Raw genomic sequence first — 24,012 nt, forward strand, 5'->3', positions numbered from 1 at the left:
GAAAATAAGAACAACCCCAGGTTTCTCTTCAGCACTGTAGCCAGGCTGACAAAAAGTCAGAGCTCTTTTGAGCCAACCATCCCTTTAACGTTAACTAGTGATGACTTCATGAACTTCTTCACAAATAAAATTTTTATCATTAGAGAAAAAATTACCAATAATCATCCCACAGATGTAATATTATCTACAGCTACTCTTAGTTCCATTGATGTTAAGTTAGACTCTTTTTCTCCAATCGATCTTTCTGAGTTAACTTCAATAATTACTTCCTCCAAACCATCAACGTGTCTTTTAGACCCCATTCCTACAAAACTGCTCAAAGAAGTCCTGCCATTGATTAATTCTTCGATCTTATATATGATCAACCTATCTCTAATAATCGGCTATGTACCACAGGCCTTCAAGGTGGCTGCAGTTAAACCTTTACTCAAAAAGCCATCTCTAGACCCAGCAGTCTTAGCTAATTATAGGCCAATCTCCAACCTTCCTTTCATATCAAAAATCCTTGAAAGAGTAGTTGTCAAACAGCTAACAGATCATCTGCAGAGGAATGGTTTATTTGAAGAGTTTCAGTCAGGTTTCAGAGTTCATCACAGCACAGAAACAGCTTTAGTGAAGGTTACAAATGATCTTCTTATGGCCTCTGACAGTGGACTCATCTCTGTGCTTGTCCTTCTTGACCTTAGTGCAGCATTCGATACTGTTGACCATAATATTCTATTAGAGCGATTAGAACATGCTGTAGGTATTACAGGTATTGCACTGCAGTGGTTTGTATCATATCTATCTAATAGACTCCAATTTGTGCATGTAAATGGAGAGTCCTCTTCACACACTGAGGTTAATTATGGAGTTCCACAGGGTTCGGTGCTAGGACCAATTCTGTTTACATTATACATGCTTCCCCTAGGCAGCATCATTAGAAGACATAGCATACATTTTCACTGCTATGCAGATGACACCCAGCTCTATCTGTCCATGAAGCCAGATAACACACACCAATTAGTTAAACTGCAGGAATGTCTTAAAGACATAAAGACTTGGATGGCCACTAACTTTCTGCTTCTTAACTCAGATAAAACTGAGGTCATTGTACTCGGCGCTGAAAAGCTTAGAAATATGGTATCTAACCAGATTCTTACTCTGGATGGCATTACCTTGGCCTCCAGTAACAGTGTGAGGAACCTTGGAGTCATTTTTGACCAGGATATGTCCTTCAACGCACATATTAAACAAATATGTAAGACTGCGTTCTTCCATTTGCGCAACATCTCTAAAATTAGAAATATCCTGTCTCAGAGTGACGCTGAAAAACTAGTTCATGCATTTATTACTTCCAGGCTAGACTACTGCAATTCATTATTATCAGGATGTCCAAAAAACTCACTGAAAAGCCTTCAGTTAATCCAAAATGCTGCAGCAAGAGTACTGACAGGGACTAGAAAGAGAGAGCATATTTCTCCTGTTTTGGCTTCCCTTCATTGGCTTCCTGTTAAATCCAGAATTGAATTCAAAATCCTGCTCCTCACATACAAGGTCTTAAATAATCAGGCCCCATCTTATCTTAATGACCTTGTAGTACCATATCACCCTATTAGAGCACTTCGCTCTCGCTCTGCAGGCCTACTTGTTGTTCCTAGAGTATTTAAAAGTAGAATGGGAGGGAGAGCCTTCAGTTTTCAGGCCCCTCTTCTGTGGAACCAGCTTCCAGTTTGGATTCAGGAGACAGACACTATCTCTACTTTTAAGATTAGGCTTAAAACCTTCCTTTTTGCTAAAGCATATAGTTAGGGCTGGACCAGGTGACCCTGAATCCTCCCTTAGTTATGCTGCAATAGATGTAGGCTGCCGGGGGATTCCCATGATGCATTGAGTTTTTCCTTTCCAGTCACCTTTCTCACTCACTATGTATTAACAGACCTCTCTGTATTGAATCGTATCTGTTATTAATCTCTGTCTCTCTTCCACAGCATGTCTTTATCCTGTCTTCCTTCTCTCACCCCAAACCGGTCGCAGCAGATGGCCGCCCCTCCCTGAGCCTGGTTCTGCCGGAGGTTTCTTCCTGTTAAAAGGGAGTTTTTCCTTCCCACTGTCGCCAAAGTGCTTGCTCATAGGGGGTCATATGATTGTTGGGCTTTTCTCTGTATCTATGAAGCGCCTTGAGGCGACATTTGTTGTGATTTGGCGCTATTTAAATAAAATTGAATTGAATTGAATTGAATTGAATATGTGTCCTAGCATGAACTCCCTGACTATCTCACCGCTCACCAATGGGCTCTTATGGAGACGACTGTTGCCATCCTCACCCTTTGAAGGACTAACTAAAAAAGTGAGGAGCTACGACGCACTAGCCTCTGATGTTATCCCAGCTGTGACTGTGCTAGTGAGAGTTTTAAACAGAGAAACAGACGAGGACCACAGCGTCAGGACAATGAAAGCAACCTTACTGGCAGCTGTCAAGTGACGTCGAGACCAACCCACTGTACTTGTTAAGTACTCGGTATCGGTATCGGTGAGTACTGAAATGCAAGTACTCGTACTCGTACTCGTTTCCAAAAAAGTGGTATCGGTGCATCCCTTGTGTTGATGCTGCTCACTGATTGGACAGTTGGTTTCAGCTCTGCTGTCAGTCTTTACTGTCCAGGTGAAGGTAGAAAGTGTGACTGGATCTATAGACTGGAAACAGAGAAACATGCTGAACATTTGAAGCTTTGCAGCAGAAAAGTTCATGTTACAAATACAGCAGAACTGATCTGGGATCAGTGTGTTCACACCTGCAGCTACAACAAGGTTTCATGTCTCCACACGTCAGCATGTGAACTTTACTCTGACTCAGTCTGAGCAGTCAGACGACATATTTTAAAGTTAACACATCAACACACACAGAGCTGAGCCCCTCCCAACTTTACTGAGCTTCAGGTGGAGTCCCGCCTCCTTCCAGGAAGCAGCTCACCTGTGTGTCCGTGTTTAGTGTCCAGGTGTGGAGTGGAGCTTGTTGTTGTTGGTGGGTGAAGAAACTGTAAGTTTGCTTTGTTTCCTCCTTTAACAGTTTGTCTTTAGGAACTTTACTGTTTGTTCAGCTCATGTTTGATTTCTTCACACAACAAACTGTGTGTGTTTGTATTTCCGGTCTCTCCATTAAAGTCAGTGTGTAATGTTTTCCTGGCTAACATCAGCTGTGTGCAGCTTAGTTCCAGCACAAACAGCACAGATCTGCCGGACTGACAGCTGGACCAATGATGTGTCCAACATTTCCTGTTACTGTTGTGGGATCATGGTCTGGTGAATCAGACTAAACACACTGAAGCTGTGTCCCAATCCAGCGACCGCCCACTTCATAGTACGCGCAGTTCGCGAACTACGTACGGTGCGTAGTACGAAGTACGAGAAGTGCGGAAGTGAGAGGCTTGTGAAATGGGAGGTCTGGCCTTTGGCACACTGCTCAGGTTGCCTAGCAACCATGATACTAACCGCGAGAAACGTTTCATACAGCATTTTTTGTTCGTTCTTTTTTTTCTTTATGACATCACTTTGATTAGTTGAGTATCTGAGGCTGAGACCACAGGACTGTAACAACATGGTTTTTGGGCTTCATTTCTGTACTGAGCAGTTGTTTTAAGATTAGCTAGTAAATAACAATTAGCTAATGTTGTTCATGAGTCTAAAATCATCTCACTTTGGTAATGTAAATATAATATGGCCAATATTATATTTATTTTCAGATTATTATGATATATTACAGCAGTGAGCTTGAATGCTGTGTCAAAGATTCAAGTTGCAGTTATTTATATTTCCTATCACCTTAAATTTTCACTGAAAGACAAGTATCTTTGACAGTGTATATATAGATGTATTATATATAAGAGACAAATATTGTTTGTTTAACATGTTGGCATTATTACATTTGGCTCAATGCTTACAAATATGTGTAAAAAGAAAATGTACAAGCTGTAATAACTGTTTCTGATAGAATGAAGAGTAGACTGATATATTAAATATTCCTTTATTGGGTGAGAAAATCATACCATGTCATAACTGCTTTAATTCATACAGAATAGATATCAGAGCCTTAAACAGGCTGACTTCTGCCTAATGGGTCAAACTGGGCAGAAAGTCTACAAACACATAACATCCTTATAGAATATGATGTAACACTATAGATCAACTTACCTCAGAATATATAAAGCATATAAACAATTCCAGCAATATAATGCAACAAACACAGCAGTACTACTAATCCAAAATACTCAAAGCTTCATAGAACTGAAACAAACATTTATTTTTAGGTCCATTCTGCTGCTTATACCCAAATAGCAAGCAGGTCTGGCGCAGATCTGGTATCAAGCCGGCACTGCTGGCTGACTTCTGGCATGATATGTGCCAGGACTGGTATAGATGGCACTGTCTATGTGATGGCATGCCATATCTGGCTCAATTGTGTGCTTTGGTCATGTGGCCCAGGCTCATGGAAATCAGGTCTGGCCCGGATCTGGCATCAAGCTGGCATTTCTGACTGACTGGTGTCATGGCAGAGTGTATGTCAGCCAGATGTGGGCCAGGTATGGCAATGATGTCACTGTTTATGTGATTGCATGCCATATCTGGCTTGATTGTGGTTTGGTTTATGCGGCCCAGGCTCATAGAAAACAGGTCTGGCCCGGATCTGGCATCAAGCTGGCACTTCTGACTGACTGGTGTCATGTCAGGGTGTATGGGTCCAAAACCTAGTGAGGGTTTACTCATGTTTGCCACCAGGTGGCTGTAGCTCAGTTGGTAGAGCAGGTCACCTACTGATTGGAAGGTTAGTGTTTACGTTCCTGGTTTCTCCAGTCTGCATGTCAAGAGTGTGAATGTGTATGCATGTAATTAGGAATTGCAGAAAGTGTGTGATTGGGTGAATATGGCATGCTTTGCAGAGCACTTTGAGTAATGAGGGGGAAAGGAAACGCGCTGTAAAAGAATCAGTTCATTCACTATCTGAACAGAGGTTTGTCATGTTACTTTTGCACTATTTAAATTCCGGCACATGTTGTTATTATGTGGCTTGATTAGGGTACACATTAGGTTGACATATGTGGCCAGAGCTGAAACTGTTCTGGGCCAGCACAGAGTCAGCAGTGTGTCTGCAACTGGCCTCCTGCTGGCCCGTAGCCACACACAACTTACACATGGCCCACATACCGCAAAGAATGACGGCCCTTTGGTGGCCCACATCAGGTTTGGCAGAGGTAGTCCACACATGGGCCGGCACAGGACCACCAGTGTGTCTGCGACTGGCCTTGTGCTGGCCTATGTGTGGGCCAGATCTGGAAAACCAGATCTGGGCCGCCAAAGGGCCATCATTCTTCGCTGTATGTGGGCCATGTAAGTAAAAGTAAGTACCCACATAGTAAAATTGGTATGGCCCAGATCTGGCCCACACAGTGTGCTTACAAATGGCCCACATACCACAAAGAATGACAGCCCTTTGGTGGCCCAGATCACAGGACCACCAGTGTGTCTGCAACTGGCCTTGTGCTGGCCCATGTGTGGGCCACCTCTGGCAAACCTGATCTGGGCCACCAAAGGGCTGTCATTCTTTGCGGTATGTGGGCCATCTGTAAGTGGTGTGCAGCCACAGGCCAGTTGTAGACACACTGCTGGCCCTGTGCTGGTGCAGAACAGTTTCAGCTCTGGCCCCAGATGTCAACCTAATGTTTACCTTAATTAAGCCATGTAATAACAATATGTGCTAGAACATGCAAATGCAACATCATGAAACTCTGTTTGGACAGTGAATGGACTGATTCTTATATAGCACTTTTCTAGTCTCCCGGATTACTCAAAGTGCTCTATACAACATGCCATATTCACCAAACCACACACTTGAACTACATTCATACTCTTGACTTGCAGACTGGAGGTGCCAGGGATTGATCCACTAACCTTCCAATCAGTAGGTGATCTGCTCTACCACCTGAGCTACAGCCACCCACTTGCAAAGATGTACCATTACTAGATTTTGGATAAAGTGTACACTCACAAACCTGTCAAACCTGCATTTCAAACGTTGGCTACCATAGCAGTATAGTATTACAACATGGCATATGGGTCTTCTAACTAAAATAGGAAAATAGGAACATAAATACAGCCATCATTGCCAGACCTGGCCCACATCTGGTTGACATACACCCTGCCATGACACCAGTCAGTCAGAAGTGCCAGCTTGATGGCGGATCCAGGGAAGACCTGTTTTCTATGGCCCTGGGCCACATACACCAAATCATAATCGGGCCAGATATGGCATGCCATCACATAAACAGTGGCATCATTGCCAGACCTGGCACACATCTGGTTGACATACACTCTGCCATGACACTGGTCAGTCAGAAGTGCCATTTTGGTACCAGGGATCGAACCAGATTTGGGCCAGACCTGATTTCTATGGGCCTGTGCCACATAAACCAAACCACAATCGAGACAGATATGACATGCCATCACATAGACAGTGCCATCTATGCCAGGCCTGGCCCATATCTGCATAACATACGTCTTATCATGCCAGAAGTCAGCCAGCAGTGCCAGCTTGATACCAGATCCGGGGCAGACCTGCTTGCTATGTGGGTAAGTAAGTAAAATTTTATTTGTATAGCACCTTTCAAGACAAAAATCACAAAGTGCTTCACAGAAAAACTAAAACATAAAAACAGTAATCAACCAAAAACAAGTTTAAAAAGATGGGTTTTTAGCTGTTTTTTTAAATGAAACCACTGAGTCCACAGATCTCAGGCTTAAAGGAAGGGAGTTCCAGAGTCTGGGGGCCACAGTTACAAATGCTCTATCGCCTTTTGTTTTCAGCATTGTATGCTGGACGACCAGCAAGCCCTGATCACATGACCTCAGGGACCTGCTAGGGATGTACTGATGTAAAAGATCTCTGATATAGGTTGGTTGGTGCTTGTCCATGCAGAGCCCTGAATGTCAAAGTCAAAATCTTGAAGTGGATTCTGAATTTTATGGGGAGCCAGTGCAACTGGATCAGCAGGGGTGTAACGTGGGAGTATTTAGAAGATGTGGTCAGCAGCTTTGCGGCAGCATTCTGAACAAGATCCACAGAGGCTTTACAATTTTTGGGGAGCACAAACAAGAACTTCAGTTTGCTCCTCATTTAGCTGAAGAAAGTTATCAGCCATCCATCCCCTAATGGAATCTTAAAACCTATGCAAAATCGGTAGTTTGGAAACATCTTGGGGCTTAAAGGAGATATAGAACTGAATATTATCTGCATAGCAGTGATAAGAAATATCTTTAAAAGTGCCCAATAAGTGCTGAAGAGGGAGTATATACAGCAAAAACAATAAAGGCCCCAAAACAGAGCCCTGTGGGACACCATATTTAAGAGAAGTAGAAGAGGACCTGTATTTAGAATTAGCGACGGAAAAAGATTGTTCACACAGATAAGATGCCAACCAGTCCAAAGCAAACCCTGATATAACCACCCAATGTCTCAGCCTATCTAGCAAAATGTGATGGTCAACAGTATCGAAGGCAGAAGTCAGGTCCAACATCAGCAGGACAGAGCATTCTCCTGCATCATAATTCATCAGGATGTCACTGGAGACTCTAATAAGTGCAGTTTCAGTAGAGTGTGACCTACGAAAACCAGACTGGAATTTATCCAGAATGCTGTATTCATCTAGAAAAGCTATAAACTGCTTAGCAACAACCTTTTCTAAAATCTTAGCAATGAACGGTAATTTTGAAATTGGTCTGTAGCTACTAAGAAGAGAAGCATCAAGCTTAGGTTTTTTTTAACAGAGGGTGAATGACAGCATTCTTACAACAACCAGGGACCTGACCAAAAACCAGTGAAGTATTGATAATAGTAAGCACACAGGGAGCGATAGACTGAAAGACATTTTTAAATAAAGATCTAGCTAAAATATCAAGAGAACAGGAGGACACGTTCATCGAATTAACTAATTTGACCACCTCAGGTAAGGACACAGGTAAACATCTTTCTAAAATAACAGGCCTAGGTTGGGTTGGAGCAGACAAAAGAGACACAAAAGGAGAGATATTGTTCCTGACATTACTAACTTTTTCAACAAAGAAAGAAAGAAAATTTTCACAATCTTCATTCGAGGTAATTGAAACAGCAGGTGGAGCAGGAGCAACAATATCACTAATGGTGTCAAAAAGAACCTTGGGGTTACCTCTGCTCTTTGATACAAGGTCTGTGAAATAGGCAGCCCTCACATCACGAACTGAAATGTTAAATGCAACTAAAAGGTCCTTTAAGTGAAGGAGATGAACATGTAAACAGATTTTTTTTTCCATAGTCGCTAAATTTTGTGACAGGAATGCTTTAAATAGTGAATACTGTCATTTATCCATGGGGAGAACTTAGAAACAGGAGCTAATCTGGTTTTTACAGGACAAATATTGTCTAAAATAGAGAGACAAGAGTTATTAAAGAGATTTGTTAGTAAATCAACATTGTTATAAGGAGGTAAAACTAACTTAAAAGCATCTGAAAATTTAACAGCAGTAGAGGAATTTATGATGCGAGAGCTAACCACATGATGAACAGGAGAGATGGACAGATGGAAAGAAAAATTAAAAAGAATACAGTGATGGTCCAAAATAAAAATGTCCTCAGTACAAATAAAATCAATGTTTAAACCTAAACTAAAAACAAGGTCCAATGTGTGTCCTTTAGTGTGTGGGGGACCAGACACATGCTGTGTAAAATGGAAAGTCCATGAGGCTAAGAAAACCTCTAGCAAAGGGGTCAGAGTCATCATCAATGTGTGTATTAAAATCCCCGACTATAGCCAGTCTGGACAGCTTCAAAGTAGAGGATAAGAAGTCACTAAAATCCTTTAAAAACAGGCTATTGATGCCAGGTGGACTACAGCACAATAAAGCGGATCTTTATTTCCAAATCTAACCAGCTGTAGTGCAAACGATGAAAAGTGTCCGACTATTACTGAATGACAGTGAAACTGGTTTCCAAACAACGCAGTAAGAACTCCTCCGCGACCGGACGTCCGAGGCTGGCTGATGAAGGAATACCCACTCAGGCAAAGTTTGATGAGGGATGTATAGTCACCATCACGCTGCCAGGTTTCAGTTAGAAATGAAAAATCCAGTTTTTTGGAAAGAATAAAATCGTTCAACAAGAACGTTTTATTGGTCATTGATCGGGCATTAAGGAGCGCAACATTCAGCGATGTAGAAGTCGGATGATTACGAGAAGCGGCCCGATTTAGTGGACGTAGAAACCATGGATTTGATCCACGACGCCTGTAAATTCCACTCACCGCAGGGTTGAAGCGCCAAACACCCGGAGAGTTTGGATGAACACTCCACTCTCACCTGGACACCTGCTCTTTTTCCTCTCGTCCTACGTGATTTGCGTGGACTCAGAAGGGCACCACAGATGACGCCTGATGAAGATCCACCCACCAGTGTCGGCAGCAGAGGATGGAAAACACCGTCACAGGAGAATGAGGTATCTTGACCCAACATAGAAGATCGGATTGACAACAGCACCAGGCGATCATAGACTAAGGCAGCCAACACATCCGTGACAAGAAGCGATAACAAAGGGGCAGAGAAAAACAGCACAGAAAAATTACAACCAGCAGCGGCAAAGCCAGACACAGGTGTCATCTCACCGGAAGTTCAGTAGATCCGGGACATACCAATTTTGCTATCTGGGTACATACTTTAGGTTTCTGAATATTAAATTTGTTACTGCCTTTCATAGTGTGTAACTTGAAGGCCCTGAGTACTTTCTCCCACACTGCAAACACTGGGATGATAACATTATTTGAACATTACCTAATAAGACTGATTCAGGACAGACAAACTTTAAGTTATGTTAAACTTTCCTAGCAGTCCTTCACAAACAGGGAACAGTCTGTCTATTCTTTCCATCTGTCAGCTGCTGCTGGCTCTTCCTCCTCCTCCTCTTCCTCACACACTGCTGAGTTTGTCCTGGTGGATCATCAGGGGTGCAAAGCCTCACAGATGATGTGCAGCAGTGGGTCCCTCAGTTTGTCCTCACTCTGGACACTTGCAGTTGTCACACATGCAAATCAAATGTGTGATAAGCTGCAGGATTCAAACACAAGTGTAACTTATAAATACATGTTCATCCTTTTTAGTTTTAATGTTCTTCATTATTAAACATTCTCACATAAAGAAGAGACTTAATATTCAGTACTTACTTTTGAAAGTTTACTCTTCGGCCACCCCGCTTCGGACATCTGCCATTTAAAAAAATAAATAAAAATTTCACACCCTCCGTGAGTCTAGGAATCCTGGGATATATGTGGCCACAAAGTCTACACCGGACCCACCCTTCAAATTTGGGGAAATGAACTGCGCATTTGTCAACAAATTTGGAGTACACTTCGAATTGGGACACCCTTTGTTGCACTGCTGTGACGTATTCGGTCTACAAATGCGCACTACGAAGCATGCGGTTACTGAATTGGGACACAGCTAGGGCTCGGCCACCGCTGTTCCGGGGTTACTGCTGTCAGAGTAACTGGAAGTGACGCCGGTGAATATTTGGTGTTTAAATAAGGTTTCTGTCTTTGAGTCTGCTGTCACTTTGTTTTAGAGAGAAAAGGAGATTTCAGATTAACTGGTGTTCCTGCTGGTGCAGCACCAAAGGACAGTATAGGTGATGCCTGTTCATAATTTACAAAGTTAATAAACTGTTGGCTAAATGTTCTTTTTGTAAGAGGTAAACAGAGGTGACAAGAGCATATATTTAGGATTAAAAATAATCAGCTGAATAGCTAAATGCTGCTTTAGCTCCCAGCAGCATAACATAATTTGATTGATTGATTGATTGATCATACTTTATTCATCCCGAGGGAAATTGGGTTAAGGCTGCCAGCCGTGCCAGCACCATAATTTCTTTTCTCTGCTAGCAGAGCAGCTAGCAGTTAGATCAGGGGTCACTAACAGGCGGACCGGGGTCCGAGTCTGGACCCAGACGCCATCATGCATCATCAGTACCAAAAATATTCATCTCTGCTAGAGGATACCGTGTTCCTACAGGCGGTCATTTACTGTTTAACAGGTCGTAATTTACCGTAATTTAAAGAAACAGTAACATACTGTAAGAGACTGGAGGGTTCCAAAAAAATTCTATTGTATTTAAAAAAATGTGCCATTTATTTATATATATTTTTATATGAAAACATATCTATACCCACTATCGATCGATTGACCGAGATAGATATACACACACAAAATATAATTCATGTGCTTCACACCACTTTTTATTTCTGTTCTGATTTTTCCCTGCTGAAATACACATTTCCAAAATCAAACACTGAAAAGAACTGAAAACATTTTTCCATTGAGGAAGCATTTGTTTTTACTAAACCATGTAATCCATTATTTTCTCAGATGATTGTACAAACAATAACGATATTATGTCATATCCATATCATGACAGACAACATATGGTCAAGTGTTGGGTTTTCTTAGTTATATTTTGTAGGGTCTTAAACCTACAATGTGAAGTTGGCACCATACAAATAAACTGAATTGTAATGAATATAATATCAAGCCCCACACGTCTGCATTTATATACACTTTGTCCAAAATACTGGCTCACACCAACAAATCAGTGCACAAAGCCAGGTCCACAAGGACATGGATGAGCATGTGTGGTGTGAAGGAACTTGACTGACCTGCACTGAACCCTGATCTTGCTTTGTGGACTGAGTTCATTGATTTGTAGGGTGAACCAATGCATGTGACAATTAAAGTGTAAGTAGCTGAAATAATATTTAACAAACGGGTAAAAAAGGAAAAAAAATCAAAACTGTTGCACTCAAAAAACCTATTGGACAGAGACAGCGCCTTGCAAGATGGCAAGAGAGCTTGTCTTCATTGTTGTTCGTCTTGTGTAAATGTCCAGAAAGCATGGGCAATGGATCATCTGTGGAGACACAGGTAACAACACATTGGTCACTTAAATTATACAAGAAATGCACTATAAATGGCAAAAACAGTTTTAATTTGAAGTTCTCCACTCAAATTCAGTAAGCCGCTGGAGGAAAGTTGTGGCATGGGGGTTAATGTGAACAACCTTTCGCTTCACAGTGGTCCCAGTCTTTCTGCTTGTCCTAACCTTGGAGGTACATTTTGTTCCCTCTTCAGGGTTTATCCTTACAAAAAACCTTAAAACATGCCATAATAAATAGTAACATACAGTAACATTGAGTTGTGATTTGAAATAATGAGTTACTTAGGGATAATTTATTCATCATCTATCACTATTAGCTAACTGTTCAAACATGTACCTCTGAATTAGTTCCAATGTTGCACACGCTGACTCCTGGTATTCCAGGTTCAATACATAGAATGAACCAAAGAAGACTGACATCGCATCAGCACAGATGTTCTCTTTGTCCAGCTCAACAATTACACGCCCCTCTGCACTCACCATCCAGCAGTTGGCGGTCATTAAACGTTGTCCTTAAATGTATAGGGGCAACATAAAATAATTTCAATACTTCACTTCTTCACACTGTCTAGATAGTCATAAAGCAAATAGCTGCGTACAGTTAATTATTAATGGGCTTATGTACATAAGTCTGTTTTAACATATTATAACTGTACATAATTGGGAATTATTCTGCCCATTAAACACACCTAACAAAGAGTCAGCCCAATTAAATTACTGGAGATGAATCAACTGTATGGTTATTTTGGAGTTTATAGTTTGTCTGCTGTTAAACTTTATAGTATTGACTTCAGTATTTCTGCTGTTAATGTAGCTAGACTACTATGTTGATCAGTAATATGTAAAGTGAAATTTGATATTGTTACTTTGCTGGATTCACTGAGACACATATCCAACAACCTTGGTTTTTAAAGAAAATTACAGAAATTTGAGCTAACAAAACAGAGACTGGATACCTGTGTCCATGAAAAGCTCCTGTGCCCAACAAAAATTTTAATATGGTCTAATCAGCTCTATTTCATGAATGACTTCTTACCAAGCATAATCAGCCTCGGGGTGCTTGACAGGTTGCTCTCTGCTTCAAGGGGCATCCTAGTAGATGTTTCCTGCCAGAAAGAGGACCAAGACATTTTATGTAACAAAACAAAAAACAAAAAACAGGACAGCAAGCAACAGCATTAAACATAGAGCTGTATGAAAAAAAGCTTGACAAAGAGGGAGTCTTCATCTTCCTTGTAATACTTCATCATGAGAAGTATGGCTGCTGTGCCAACCTTGTTGGTCAAAACTCCCTCACTTTCTATCTGCTGGATGAGTGTCCTTATACCAAGGTTCCATTTGAGCTTCTGGCTTGAGAAATAGTTAATAATCCTTCTGCCTTTGGTTATGAGGGCCTGACTTAAGCGCTCACTCATATCAATACCTGTGAGTTTGTGAAAGTGGTTCGAAAGACCTTTCCGAGTAAACAAGAATGGCCACTGCTCCTGAATCTCAGCTACTGAAAGTAAGCGACATCTGTTGATAAGCTGGCACTGAGAAATATATGTGAGGCACATGTAGTCATCCACATCAGGTCTCTCCACAGCTCCAGGTCCTTGTGAATTGAAAATTGTTAACAGGATGTGTTTCTTTTTCTCTAAAGAAGCTGGCATTTCCCCCTCAGGAAATTCAACTGGCTGCCAATTAATATAACCATAGCTATCAACAAGGCATCTAACTTTTTTAGGGGAGGATGCATTACTGTTGGGACTGCAGTCTTCATCATTCCTGGTTCTCTTTGTTTCACTAAGTTTCACTGAACATGTTATCTCGATTAACATGTTCAACTCTAGACTTGATGCTTCTTAGTAGTGAATAATGTCCACAACCCAGTCTTTCTCCCTTTTCAGTAAAATCTGCAAATGTTTGAGGGTATCTGTTTACAATGATCTTAGCAACCTCTTCACAAGATGCACGTTTAGGGTTTCTGCAGTGAACTTGCATGGCCTCCACAACTGTCCTCTGGATGAGCTCTGTCTCCTCTTGTGATTGCATGCAACAGTTGGAGTGGAAATCTTTCCCAAGCTCCACAGCAATGGTGACATTCAGGTTCTTTGGTCTGTTGCCATCTAAAAATAAGAAAGAGAGATAATTGGAAAAGCAACTTTATATGGCTATTTCAACAAATATGTCCTCACTAAAAGATGAACCCTGCAATTAGGATTGAGTACTAACAGAAAGGCAGTTTTGGGGACCTTGTCTGAAGATGAAAATCAATCCCAGGACTGCAAAAGAACTACAAACTCAAGGTCTTGCATTGAAAAGTTGAAAAATACATCGAAAAATACAGTATATTTTACAGTTTGTCACAATTTCCACCCTTAGTCCTACCATTACCAATGAAAAGTTAATGGTGTTAGATTCAGTGTCTACTTTTGTTTTGTGCATTGCACAGCTGCAAAGATCCTGAAATTCCTCTATGATGCTCTGTATAGTGCTGGTTGGCAAGAGCATTTTAGCCTGCATTTTTAAATGACACAAAGTCAACTGTCTTCTAATAGATTAACTGTGTCCTGTCCTTGTATTATGGCAAATTCCACAATTTCTTGTGGTCTTGACTGCTGAACTGTCTACTTATGTTTTTGAGAAATATGGCTGAAAAATGATGTTCGGACACTGAAGTATTTAGAGCAACCTTCAAATGGACATAACATTTTTCCCCATCTTTGATATGAAATCTGAGATGGGCACAAAGAGTTGTGAAGTTTTGTGCAGCATACCCACATCCAGGAACTTGACAGCTGAGGTCACCAGTGAACTTATGGAACTTCTCCTCAGTGGTCTCCCTTCTTGTTCTGTGATTCCTATGCATATCTATATGAACAGCAGAAAATGCAGGACAGTTGTCAGTTCCACAAGACATGTTTGTGGCTTTTAACATACAAACTGAACAATATAAATTTGCGTGCATGGAAGCCACAAAATTTACAAATACACATAGTTGCAAACCAATTACATTTCCTAAATGACATATGCAATGCAAAAAAATTAAAAAAAAAAGAGTATTGTCAATAGGGACCAATTCCCAGTTTTTACATGATTAAAATTATTCACAAAAGCCTTCAATAAACAGAAAATGTGTGCCGACAAGAGAGCAGTGCACAAAAATGAAAAGATATTTAAGCTCGACGCTTCAATGGGTTTAACATGACTTAGTCAGCACTCTGCACCGTACAGGTAGTACAAGCACACCTGAAAACACTGACCAGCTAACAGCTTTAAGCATTTGGGGGCAACCTCGGCAGTTCACCGATTCACCTGTTGCAAACGTCCAAGTTTCTATCAAGTCTCATAAATCCATCGGCAACTATTAACTAACTAGTCTTTTGAGTCTCCACATTCATAGATATTGAGATTTTGTCTTAGCATTTGAAAGAAAATATCCTGGTAGGGTAGCTTAAAAGTCAAAACAAACAGTAATAAGAACGCATTTCAGAAAAAACACTTACCTTCAGACTGATTAGCTGGTGTCAATCCAACTTTAATGTGTCCCATGTCAGTCCGTTTTGGGGGAAAAGTGTTTAGTGGTTTCATTTAATTTGAGATAATCCCGCATGGACGAGCAATTTGGAGTCTAGCATAGTTGTCACGAATAGCATACGATCTTCAGATATAATCCAATCAACCTTGCATTTAACCCGATTGAACATCAAGTTACCTCTGACTACTTCTAAGTTGCACATGTTAACGGTCTCATCATCACTCTGTGCGGCAGCGAACTGGATCTGTGGCACAGAATAGTTGATGGCCATGTTGTTCTCCTGCTTTGCAGCTTTGTTTGAGTCTGACTTGCGGCTTAAACGTGCAAAACTAAGAGAAGCAGATCAATATTTTCTTCTTGTTGTTATTCAATGGTGGTTGGCAACCAGCGAAAGGAGCATTAACCACCTCGACCAATATTTTCTATCCCCATTGTTGTTTTGAAAGTGAATACCCGACGTGTGCATGTCGGCTATCACATTAAAAAGCTTTAAAAACGTAACAATCGCTTTAAAAACACAACCCAACGCGCTAAACATGAACAAACATAAACACCCGTGTTACATTAACACGTATATCCAGGACATCTCTTCTGAACCAAGACGAAGTGGTGCTACAAAGGAATTATTTCTTTGGGAGAGTGCATTTAATAGCAGTCTGGCCTGCAACATAATGCACCGCTAAAAATACAGTTTCTGCTTGTCCCAGAATTTATTAATTTTGAGAGTGAAGTTGTAGGACTAATTCTGGTTAGTGGTGTAGGTTTCATGGATGTGACACCTTAACTTGTGTAAAATGACGACCAGAGCATATTATTAGATTAGTTCACTGTAGTTAGGCAGAGGTGTCTTAAAAAGTACCACCTTATACAAAACAAATGAAGGTCCAGTATAAGAAAGAATAAGAAGAGAAAAAAGGAACACCCTGCTAAATGAAGTCATTTTTAAACATTACTCTAAATGTAGCCATTAGTTTATGTTGCTGGCCATACAAAAAATAAGTATACTTCAAGTATATTTCCCAAGTATACCTTACCTAGTACGTATACTAATAATGCTTCTTTGGACTATATTGGCCCCCATTTTAGTACATAACAGTATTCTTGAAATTAACTTTTAGATGTACTTTTTGTTCAAAAATAAATGTACTAGCATAATGTCATAATGTCTACAAGAGTATACGTAAAATATACTTGACTCTATCATAATACTAACCTTACAAGTATACTATTAATTTACTTTTTAGTTTATATTTGAGTTATATCTGATAGAAAAACAGTAATTAAAATGCAATTGAAACATATTTTTCACATGTAACAAAGCTCTTCATTCCCCAGGCATCAGAAAACAGTTCTTACAATCTACTTTACTACTGACCCTTTTCACTCACGGTTTGAACAATTTAATTTTTTAAATTAATGATTTACCCCACTTACTCTGTTCAAAAGGTAAAAGACATTACACAAGAATTTTTGACAGATTCTTGTTTTAATACATCAATCATTTGTTTTATAGTTGATTAAATTTCACAATTAAAGCCCTGCAATGCATGCTGGGTATTTCTTTGTACTTTTTAGTAAACCTCAGGTATACTTCAAATAAATTACATACTAGTATACTACTAGCACTACTATAGTACAAGTATAGACTAAATGTACTTATACTTTTCTGTATACTTCTAACTGCACTTAAAGTATGCTTAAATGTAATTTGGTCTAAAAAAGGAAGAAAATACATACAAAGTAAACTAAAGGTATACTTGCTTGTTTTCTAGTTTTTAAAGTATACTTATACTTGAATATTCTTTTTTGTAAGAGTGAGACTGTTTGTTTGATACAAAGTGGGCTGTAATAATGTTTCACAATACATTTATTAATATCTGAGGTTCCATTCAGTTCAAGGAATTTAATTTTAGTGTGGCTGCAACTTACTCCTAAAGTTAAAAATGATGCTGTATATTGTAGTTTATATGTTATACTGCTCTCACAGTGAATTTCATTTTATAGTAATACACTCTGAATGAGGTTTTAAGTAGTTACTCTTAGATCTACAGTAGAAAACAACAAGGCTAACAGTGTAGACCAGGGAACATACAAACCAATTGTGTGCGAGTTAAGCCACCCACATGACACTACTTAGCCAATCAAATCTGTGCATTCAAGGCGATCGCAACGCTGCATGCAGACACAGACAGACAGATGAAAGAGACGGTGAGAGGCGAATGACAAGCAAGACGATTAACGATATAGGGAGACAAGACGTGAGTGGGAGTCACAAGAGGTAAAACAATTATGGTGCTTTCAAAAAAGAGAAAAGTAGACACCGAAAATAGAACTTTCAAGACTGAATGGACCGACGCATATATGTTCATTCTTCCGGCCGCAAGCAGCAAACCAGTGTGTCTCATATGTTCAGAAACCGTCGCACTGATTAAAACTGGCAATGTCAAACGCCACTATGAGACAAAGCACAAAGCCTTTGAACAATCATACCCACCCAAGTCTGAACTCAGGTCCCAGACAATTAGCAGTCTCAGAGCCCAATATGATCAATCCACAAGGATCTTAACCAGTTCTTTCACTGCCCAACAACGTGCTCATGAATGTTCCCTCAGAGTTGCTTGGATTTTAGGTCAACACAAAAAGCCCTTTACAGATGCAGGTGTTGCCAAAGAGTGCATGAGTGCAGTAGCGGAAACCTTACTTGAGGGTAAACAAAAAGAAGAGCTTTGTGATAAAATAAAGCAAATACCTATGTCAGCATCCACAGCCACAAAGAGAAGTGAAATATTAGCTCAGGATGTGCTGTCCCAGCTGGAAGAAGCTATACATAAGACACCATGTGTAGGCTTGGCTGTAGATGAGTCCACTGATGTGTCTGACAATGCTCAGCTGTTAGTTTATGTGAGGTTCTTCAACAATGATAAGAAAGAGTTCTGTGAAGACCTGCTAGGTATAACTTCCCTTCAGAGCACTACAAGAGGAGAGGATATTTACCTGGCCATTAAGGAAATGTTAACAAAGCGAGGAATAGAGCCAAACCAAGTGGTTTCAATAATCACAGATGGAGCCCCTGCTATGATGGGGAAAGAGAAAGGAGCTGTAGCAAGAATGAAAGAGGACAATCCTGAGCTAATCTCTTACCATTGCATTATTCATCAGTCTGTCTGATGCTCCACCCTGTCAGATGAGTATGCTGAGGTGATGAAAACAATGATGAAAATTATACATTTTCTCAGGGCATCTTCCTCTTCTCAGCATCGAATGCTCAGGGAATTTCTCAGAGAAGTTTATGCACACGCTGATGATCTTCTGCTTCACAACAATGAAGCAGAAGATGGCTTAGCAAAGCCATCTTAGCAAAGGCAGGGCATTGGAGCGATTTTGGTCAATCAGAAGTGAAATAGCAGCTCTGTAGCACCACCAAGGCTGGCGCTTCAATGCAAGGACAATTCAATTTGTGAACTGATGACAGCTGTCCGCTCCTTTCAGAGGAAACTTGAAGTGTTCAACGAAGACCTGCAAAGAGACTATGCACACTTCCCAACAGTGAAGGAACAGGTTCAGGGACAGCGAGATGTGTCCTCTTTTGTTGACTTTGTTGATAAGCTGATTGAAAACTTCAGCAAACGTTCTGATAGCTTCAGCTTTGGACAGCAGCTCACCATGTTCATAAAGAACCCATTTCTCATCACTGATGTCAGAGGGTTCTCAAAGGAAGTCACACAGCACTTCAAGTGGGCAAATGCTGGGCCTCTTCAAATGCAACTGGTTGATCTCCAAACAGATGTGGCCCTGAAAGAGCAGTTTGGAAGAACTGAACCTGCCACTTTCTGGCTCCAAATGGTCTCTGAGACAGCTTTCTCAAATCTGAGGAAAGTAGCCCTGTACATCTTGACCATGTTTGGCTCCACATACAGCTGTGGGGCAGCTTTCTCCACAATGAACATAATAAAAACTAAGTATCTTTCCAGGCTCACCAATGAGCACCTACACATGTGTATGAGAATGGCCCTGACACCATTCCAGCCCAGATTTAAAATCCTAGTAGAGCAAACTAAAGCTCAATTCTCTCACTGAACAACAGAAAATGGGGAAGTGGAATATAAGGGGGAAAGAAAGAGAAACTGTAAAATTGTTAAGCTGTTTTGATGTTATCTGTTGAAAATGTATTGAGACTGTTAAGTCGACAGGTAAAAGGGAGAGAAAAAGGGAAACTCAAGCTGCTTTTTTTTTTTTTCTGAAATTAAGAACTTTGTTTTACGATGCACAATTTTAACATCTTATTTATTTTCTCTAATTCATTTTAAACAGCAGCCCTATTTCTAATGTAGGCCTACTGTGTGTTTCAGTGTTAACAATAAATTTTGTTGAAATGTTTTTAACTTGTATTTTCATTGATTTGACAGTCTATTGTTCATACGTTCAGATATTGATTTAAAAAAAAAAAAAGGCTGCTTCTCTATCAAAATCATAACACAAGTTAGACATTATGATGTCCCGGACCTCTGCTTGAGAAGATTTTCTCCAACTGGACCTCCTCAAATTTTAGTTTAATACCCCTGAGTTAGATTATTAACTCAGCTTGGTCCTGGACTTTGTTGCTGACATAAAGCTGCTCTCTGCAGCCATGTTTGACCTGCTGCTTTGTAGGACTACAGTAATGAGGGATTTGGAGGCTGAACTTGGCTCTGTGACACATTTTGTAGTGAACTGATGAAAGCTGTGTCTCAGATGGAGGGGATATTAGTCCATCAGACATGACCTCTGCAGCTCTCAGTTGATGTGCACATGAATGATTTGTGTTTCCTCTGCAGGTGAAGGTAGAAAGTGTGTGTGAGCTGATGTGAATTCAGCAGCATGGATCAGTGTGAGGACAGAGGGGAGGGAGTCCCTCCCTCTAAAACCACTCTGTGTGGGGAACATGAGAGCCAGACCAAAGCTCAGAGGTGAGATGACCATCTCTAACTGTCCATGACTCTTCTCCATGTCACAGCTCAGCACTCACATCACTGCTCCATCATTATTTACAGGAACCAACCTGGACCGCTACCCAGCTTTGTGTCCTTAAAGAGTGACAATTCTAAAGATGCTGCTATTAACTTTAAGTCAGGCATGTGTCCTCCTGCAGAGAGGTAATGTGTGTAAATGTTGTTTTGACTCAGTGTTTGTGAATAAATCCTCCATCGTGTTTAATGTCAGCTCAGCTCTTTTTCACACACATTTCTATGTTCATATGTGAAGCAATGTGTGTTGGAGTGTTTCCACAAACACAGCAGATAACAGTCTGTAATATGTATAGTATATATTTGTAATGTATGAGATAGGGGCTTGGAGCGTCTGTATCCAGTAAGAGTCCCCTTACTGGATCTGCTAGATGATGTGAATGCAGCATTACGGACTATACATACAGCCACTATTACCGAGACTAACAAGCTAAAGATAAAGACAGAGAAAATGGTGATGGCTAACCAACCAGACATAGTGGTGGTAGACAAATAGAAGAAGATGGCCATAGTGATTGATGTAGCAGTTCCGAATGACAGCATCATCAGAAAGAAGGAACACGAGAAGCTCGAGAAATACCAAGGGCTCAGAGAAGAGCTAGAGAAGATGTGGAGGGTGAAGGTAACAGTGGTCCCAGTGGTAATTGGAGAATTAGGTGCGGTGACTCCCAGGCTTGGGAACAACATCAGAGATCTCTGTCCAGAAGAGCCCAGTCCTAGAAACAGCTAAGATACTGCGCAACACCCACGAGCTCCCGGCCTCTGGTAAGCTTGAAGGGCAAGTGGGGAATTATTATTTTTTATACACTGAACAAAAATAGTGAGACCTGGAAGGGCGTGATTGGGAGAAACGGCCTCCCGGATCTGAACCTGAGCTGTATTTTGTTATTGGACTGAAACCACAGATTGGCCATAACGAACACCATGTTCGAACATAAGAGTGTCCAAAAGTGCACGTGGCACCAGGACAGTCTAGGCCACAGGTCGATGATCGATTTTGTAATCGTATCATCAGACCTGAGGCCAGGATGGCCTGCATGGAGCTGCGGCTAAAACGTAGTTGGTGCCCCCAAACCAAATGGTGGACACCAGAGGTGAGGGGAGCCACCAAGCTGAAGAAGGAGTCCTACCAGGCTTGGTTAGCCTGTGGACGCCGGAGGCAGCCGACAGGTATCGACAGGCCAAGCGGAATGCGGCTTGGGAAGTGGCTGAAACAAAAACTCGGGTGTGGGAGGAGTTCAGAGAGGCCATGGAAAAAGACTTTCGGACTGCCTCGAAGATATTCTGGCAAACCGTCAGGCGAATCAGGAGGGAAAAGCGGTGCTCTACCTGCACTGTGTATAGTGCTGGTGGAGTGCTGCTGACTTCGACTGAGAAAATTGTCAGGTGGTGGAAGTCATATTTTGAGGACCTCCTCAATCCCACTGGCACGTCTTCCATGGCGGAAGCAGAGTCTGGGGATGACCCGCCAATCTCTGGGGGTGAGATCACTGACGCAGTTAAACAACTCCTTGGTGGCAGAGCCCCTGGGTCGGACGAGGTCCGCCCCGAGTTCCTGAAGGCTCTGGATGTTGGCTTTCTTGGTTGACACATCTCTGCAATGTTGCGTGGGGATCAGGGGCAGTACCCCTGGACTGGCAGACTGGGGTGGTGGTCCCCATCTTTAAGAAAGGGGAACGGAGGGTGGTTTCCAACTATAGGGGAATCACACTCCTCCGCCTCCCTGGAAAAGTCTATGCCAGGGTGCTGGAGAGGAGAGTTCGTCCGTTAGTCTAACCTCAGATACAGGAGGAACAATGCGGTTTTCGTCCTGGTCGCGGAACACTGGACCAGCTCTTTACCCTCTCGAGGATACTCGAGGGCGCATGGGAGTTTGCCCAACCAGTCTACATGTGTTTTGTGGACTTGGAGAAGGCATTCGACTGTGTCCCTCGGGGGGTCTTGTGGGGGGTGCTCCGGGAGTATGGGGTGTCTGGCCCATTGCTACAGGCCATTCAGTCCTTATACAACCGTTGCAAGAGCTTGGTCCGCATAGCCAGCAATAAATCAGACTCATTCCTGGTAGGTGATGGGCTCCACCAGGACTGCCCTTTGATTCTGTTCATAATTTTTTTGGACAGAATTTCTAGGCGTAGCCAAGTGTTGGAAGGGTTTCACTTTGGTGGTCTCAGGATCTCATCTCTGCTTTTCGCAGATGATGCAGTTCTGTTGGCTTCGTCAGGTGATGGCCTCCAGCTTGCCTTGGAACGGTTCGCAGCCGAGTGTAAAGGGGTGGGAATGAGAATCAGCACCTCCAAATCTGAGGCCATGGTCCTCAGCCGGAAAAGGGTGGAGTGTCCACTCTGGGTCAGGGACGAGACCCTGCCCCAAGTGGAGTAGTTTAAGTATCTCGGGGTCTTGTTCACGAGTGATGGGAGAAGGGAGCGAGAGATTGACAGACGGATTGGTTTAGCGGCTGCAGTGATGCGTACACTGTACCGGTCTGTTGTGGTGACGAGAGAGCTGAGCGTAAAAGCGAAGCTCTCAATTTACCGGTCGATCTAAGCCCCTACCCTCACCTATGGTCACAAGCTGTGGGTAGTGACCGAAAGAACGATGGCTTATGGTAGAGAAAATTAACATTCTTTTCACAGGCAACAGTTCTATTAGACATTCCTGCAGTCAGCATGCCAATTGCATGCTCCCTCAAAAGCTGCGACATCTGTAGCATCGTGCTGTGTGATCAACCTGCATATTTCAGAGTGGCCTTTTATTTTATTTTATATTTTATACATTTTCATATATATATATTAGGGGTGCAACGATACACAAAATTCACGGTTCGGTTCGGTTCGATACTTTGGTGTCACGGTTCGATATTTTTTCGATACAAAAAAATGTTCATGCTTTTTTAATTTGTCATTTATTAAAATTATAAATATATATTTTAACTCAAAAGTACAGTTTTTAAATTCAATGTTGCTGAAACAACAAAGTAATAAAAAAATTAATCTATCTGATCGAAAAATCACTCATCTTTGGAAAAGAGAGTTTATTACAGAGAAATGGCTCTTTCCAAAATAAAAGCTATATTATACGCTTCTTCTGGGCTATATTCTCAGCAGCATATTAAACATATCAGGTCCCCATAAGGAGAATCATGTGCTAACGGCTGTCTAAATGACTCGGGTAAAGTTTGTAGCATGCGTGCTTGTTGTTTTTGTCTGCTTCCACTTGTCTTTGCACTAGGAAGATGTCGGCGTAAATGTGCAGTCATATTCATTGTGTTCCCACTAGTGCTGTCAGCGTTAATCTGAAATGAAGTTAACGCCACAACACGGCAAATTTCCGTTAATGAGCTACCGCGGATCGCCCCGTGCGCGGGGCTGGACGGTGTCAAAATGTTAACGAGCTAACAGCGCTAACGCACTAGTTCCCACCCATGTAATTGAGCATTGCGTGGCACATCCGACATACTGTTTTACTTTTGTCCATGACGCGCTTACCTTCAGGGTCATGCTTCACATGAA

At 41.5% G+C, this 24,012-nt stretch overlaps 2 protein-coding genes across 2 annotated transcripts in view; one reads left to right on the forward strand and one right to left on the reverse strand.

Annotated features, from left to right (window-relative positions):
• The first annotated feature begins 2,910 nt into the window (after window positions 1-2,910).
• The window catches only part of LOC146507642 (NLR family CARD domain-containing protein 3-like), a 55,281-nt gene continuing 34,179 nt past the window's right edge, over window positions 2,911-24,012 (forward strand). The window contains exons 1-3 of the mRNA XM_085178648.1: window positions 2,911-3,019; window positions 20,315-20,446; window positions 20,531-20,632. Coding sequence (XP_085034774.1) covers window positions 20,358-20,446; window positions 20,531-20,632 — 191 coding nt within the window. The 5' untranslated portion in view covers window positions 2,911-3,019; window positions 20,315-20,357. The remainder of the gene's footprint in view (window positions 3,020-20,314; window positions 20,447-20,530; window positions 20,633-24,012) is intronic.
• On the reverse strand, window positions 13,035-14,760 carry LOC146507643 (uncharacterized). Its single transcript, XM_085178649.1, has one exon. The coding sequence runs from the start codon at window positions 13,798-13,800 to the stop codon at window positions 13,159-13,161; it is 642 nt and encodes a 213-aa protein (XP_085034775.1). The 5' UTR covers window positions 13,801-14,760; the 3' UTR covers window positions 13,035-13,158.

Source organism: Neolamprologus multifasciatus, chromosome 11 (genome assembly GCF_963576455.1).
Source record: "Neolamprologus multifasciatus chromosome 11, fNeoMul1.2, whole genome shotgun sequence".
Taxonomy (NCBI): Eukaryota; Metazoa; Chordata; class Actinopteri; order Cichliformes; family Cichlidae; genus Neolamprologus; species Neolamprologus multifasciatus.

Excerpts from the sequence above, each read along its gene's own strand:
- LOC146507643 (XM_085178649.1), bottom strand. The coding sequence starts at position 13,800 with ATGTTAATCGAGATAACATGTTCAGTGAAACTTAGTGAAACAAAGAGA.